This window comes from Pollachius pollachius (assembly GCF_949987615.1).
Source record: "Pollachius pollachius genome assembly, chromosome: 14".
NCBI lineage: Eukaryota > Metazoa > Chordata > Actinopteri > Gadiformes > Gadidae > Pollachius > Pollachius pollachius.
The window spans coordinates 8,758,789-8,763,220 of record NC_136947.1 but is presented as its reverse complement, the minus strand read 5'-3'; the positions used below and the strand labels follow the sequence as shown (position 1 = coordinate 8,763,220).

Here is a 4,432-nt window from a genome sequence, read left to right as displayed (position 1 = left end):
GAATGGAGCTGTTCTGGTGCACAGTACCGAATGTGTCCGCTAGGGGGCGCCAGGGTTTTGAAGCTACGTAGCAATTCAATCGGAATGGTTTTAACAATAAAACAATCATTCAATTTCCTTTTGTTAATATGGGATCATTTTGTTATAAACAATGCAGGACAACGTGTATACACTCTTAAGGATAGGCATCAGGGTGAGAATATCAGCAGCAGTCTATAAGACAAGTGCACAATACGAGCCACCATAAACGGCTTACTGTAGTGGCTTAAGTGGTCAGAATATCAATGGTATTAGCCCTAAAGGGATCAATGCTAATCCACTACACTTGCATGGCTGAGCGCCGTGCCAGTCATGCCCCAGACCGGAGCGAGAGCTGAGTGTATTGTTAAAGAGACATGCCTACATATGTATTCTGATGTTTTTTAAGCTTTGAGACAAACGTGGATACCTCTGTTCTCACAGGAGGAAGAACAGAAACAAGCTGTGAGTTGGGAATGTGCAAAAAAATATAAATGGAACTAAACATATTAATACTGAGATTGTAATGTGCTTGGATGTGATTTAGCTCTGAGAGATGAAAAGCATTTGGAGCTAACAGCATGTTGGATATATCTGTTTTAATAATATATTTATTAATATAGAGATATTGGTGCAGTGAATAATAGAAGCAAAAGGAGAATACAGCAGAGGCTTTTAACACAATAAACTGAATGTTCTATTTAATACCAACTTACTTGTTTCATGATATGTGGTATAATATTCTCACCTGCTGTTTGCAGCTGTCCCTTAATCCATGTTTGTGTTCATGTTGTGTTGTGTTGTACAACATTACCATACCAGAGCGTAACCTAGTTTGAATAACGTGGGTGTTGAGATGCACAGCCTCTGACAATTTGATATTTCTTCCTGTTCCTTATTTCATGAATTTAAATCATATTTCATGCCAACCTGATTTATTGGGGCGGGTGGGTGTGGGAGGAGAGGGTGGGGTTATAACTTTTATACCCTTCTTCATTATCCTGTATATCTATCTACACTGAATGCTCTCTTTCCCCATGTGTATCTTCCTCTCTCTCTCCTCCTCCTCCTCCTCCTTCCTCTCTCTCTCCTCCTCCTCTTCCTCTCTCCTCCTCCTCCTCCTTCCTCTGTCTCTCTCCTCCTCCTCCTTCCTCTGTCTCTCTCCTCCTCCTCCTCCTTCCTCTGTCTCTCTCCTCCTCCTCCTCCTTCCTCTCTCCTCCTCCTCCTCCTTCCTCTGTCTCTCTCCTCCTCCTCCTCCTTCCTCTCTCCTCCTCCTCCTCCTTCCTCTGTCTCTCTCCTCCTCCTCCTTTCTCTCTCCTCCTCCTCCTCCTTCCTCTGTCTCTCTCCTCCTCCTCCTTCCTCTCTCCTCCTCCTCCTCCTTCCTCTGTCTCCCTCCTCCTCCTCCTCCTTCCTCTGTCTCTCTCCTCCTCCTCCTCCTCCTTCCTCTGTCTCTCTCCTCCTCCTCCTTCCTCTACTCCTCCTCCTCCTTCCTCTGTCTCTCTCCTCCTCCTCCTTCCTCTGTCTCTCTCCTCCTCCTCCTCCTTCCTCTCTACTCCTCCTCCTCCTTCCTCTGTCTCTCTCCTCCTCTCTCCTCCTTCCTCTGTCTCTCTCCTCCTCTTTCCTCTGTCTCTCTCCTCCTCTCTCCTCCTCCTCCTCCTTCCTCTGTCTCTCTCCTCCTCCTCCTTCCTCTGTCTCTCTCCTCCTATTCCTCCTCCTTTCTCTCTTTCTGTCTCCCCTTCTGTCTCTTGTTTGTACATGTGTGTTGTGACACGTGTGTGTTTGTGTGTGTGTGTGTGTGTGCGTGCGTGTGTGTGTGTATGTGTCCCTGTTTGTTTTTTCTTGTGCATGTATGTGTGTGTGTCTGTGCGTGCGTGTGGATGTATATGTGTGTGTGTGTGTGCGTGTGGATGTATAGGTGTGTGTGTGTGTGTGTGTCTTTGTGTATGCGCATGTGTGTGTATGTGTGTGTGTGTGTGTGTGAGAGTGTGTGTGTGCCTTTGTGTCATGACTTGAATGTGCGTGTGTGTTTGTGCCTTTGTGTCATGACTTACTTGTGTGTGTGTGTGTGTGTGTGTGTGTGTGTGTGTGTGTATGTGTGTGTGTCTCTCCAGACTCAGGGTCCTAGCTCCCCCCGGTCCTCCCCAAGCCACACGGCGTGCCGGCCAATCCCCGCCCCCATCCACTCAGAGTCGGCCGGCACCACCCCCACACACACCACCCCTATACACACCACCCCCACACACACCCCCCAGGACTCTCTCATGGGAGTGGGAGGGGACGTCCAGGAGGCCTTCTCTCAGGGTAACACACATGCACACACACACACACACACACACACACACACACACACACACACACACACACACACACACACACATCCCAGGACTCCCTCATGGGAGTGGGAGGGGACGTCCAGGAGGCCTTCTCTCAGGGTAACACACACACACACACACACACACACACACACACACACACACACACACACACACACACACCCCAGGACTCCCTCATGGGAGTGGGAGGGGATGTAAAGTAGGCCTTCTCTCAGGGTAACACACACAGTTAGACAGACACACACACACACCCACACACACACAGAAACACACGCACACACACACATGCACACATAATTCTACAAAACTGGATACTCCAATTTTTGAATCACATTAGCTCTACCACTTCAAAATGATAAATGCTAATAGATTATCACCGAGCCCTAAAGGACAGCCCTGTGGTGGGCGATAATGAGCATCCTGCTGTCTGTTCTGTTTCTAAAGGGCCACGGAGAAACCTGAGGAACGACCTCCTCATCGCTGCTGACTCCATCACCAGCACAATGTCATCCCTGGTGAAGGAGCTGAACTCCGGTCAGGGAACAGCACATGCACACCTTACACGTCTGACCTTTGACCCCCTGCCTTAACGAATGCCTTCATCATGTGAATGTAAACACTCTTGTGTTCAGACTGTGGCAGTGAGATGGAAAGCCTTTTGGACTCAGATTTCGAAGGCAGTGACAGCCTCGCTCCATCGGCCTCAGATCCCTTCTTCTCTACGCGGCTAGCCTCTAAGCTAAGGTATGCCTTGTGTCATGTTTGCTCCTGCATATGTGCGCCAAAATAAACATGTTGAGTAGAAGAAGAAGCAGTGTTTGTAATCCAAATGCTGCGCCTAGCCCAGGATAGTTTGTCGGATAGACTAACGTCTGACTTACCAGTCAAACCTCGAGCTAGATGCCCTCACTTGGTCATTAAAAATGTCTAATCTTAACCCTGCTTGGCAGCATGTGGCTCAGGAGGTAGAGTGTGTTAGTTGGCTACCAGAAGGTTGCTAGTTCAATACCCTAGCTCCTCCTAGCAGAGTGTCGAGGTGTCCCTGAGTGAGACACCTCACCCTGACTGCTCCCAACGAGCTGGCTGCGTGGCTGACACCGCCGTCTGTGTGTGAATCTGTGTGTGATATTAGGGTAATGTTGTAAAGCGCTTTTAGTGGCCACTGGTTAGAAAAGCACAGTATAAATGCAGTCCGTTTATCATTTAACCCTAACCCATTATAGCATGGATCAAAATACAGTGACTGTAAAGACAATTTGGATAAAAACGCCTGCATCCTTAAAAGGAAACAACGAGGGCTGTTTGCTTTGAGAAGTATCTAGTCCCTTGACTGATTGGACGCTGGTTCTGACATTGCTTCCTCCTATTGGCCAGGCTCAGTGTCCCAGACGAGGGCCGCTACGAGATGGACCTGGACCGGCAGCTGGAGGAGGAGCTCCTGGCCGAGGAGCTGATGAAGCACAGGAAGGAGCCGGAGAAGGACTGCATGGTAAGACAAAACTAGCGCTCCCCAAAAACATCCCATCCTTCAATCCTCCACCCACTTTGCAGCCGAAAGGGAAGCTGAAACTCAGACACTCACACACACGCACGCACACACAAATACACGTGCACACACACAAATACACACACTCATCCCACACACACATGCAAACACTCACAGACACACGCACACACACATACACAAAAGTCCTGCGAATGTTTTCAGACCACATTTGTTATTTGTGCAGGAGATGTGTAACCAACAATTCATCACCGATCGCTTTTTGGAGATAGAAAATGTGTTCCCTGGGCAATTGCGGTGTTGTTGTTGAACGCCTGCATTGTTCAGTTGGCAGAGAATGACAGTATTTCTTCCGCAAATCTTTGCATGGACACTGTTATTACACAGCGTTACACTTGGGATTGTTTGTTCTTCTATGCAAATTGACTTCCTGGTCTGTGTCTGGTGTATATAGTTTTCTCACAACGTTGTATCTCTCTCCTCATTACTTGCGCTGTGTGTGTGTGTGTGTGTGTGTGTGTGTGTGTGTGTGTTTGTGTGACCATATATGTATGTATAGATGACACTACAACAGTGA

General features: G+C 48.1%; 1 protein-coding gene across 1 annotated transcript in view; it reads left to right on the top strand.

Annotated features, from left to right (window-relative positions):
• The window catches only part of dtna (dystrobrevin, alpha), a gene marked incomplete at both ends in the record, with an annotated part of 18,628 nt that extends 14,196 nt beyond the window's left edge, over nucleotides 1-4,432 (top strand). Inside the window, 6 exons of the mRNA XM_079750393.1 lie at nucleotides 463-483; nucleotides 2,130-2,319; nucleotides 2,796-2,885; nucleotides 2,984-3,104; nucleotides 3,732-3,840; nucleotides 4,415-4,432. Of these exons, the coding sequence (XP_079606519.1) occupies nucleotides 463-483; nucleotides 2,130-2,319; nucleotides 2,796-2,885; nucleotides 2,984-3,104; nucleotides 3,732-3,840; nucleotides 4,415-4,432 (549 nt within the window). The remainder of the gene's footprint in view (nucleotides 1-462; nucleotides 484-2,129; nucleotides 2,320-2,795; nucleotides 2,886-2,983; nucleotides 3,105-3,731; nucleotides 3,841-4,414) is intronic.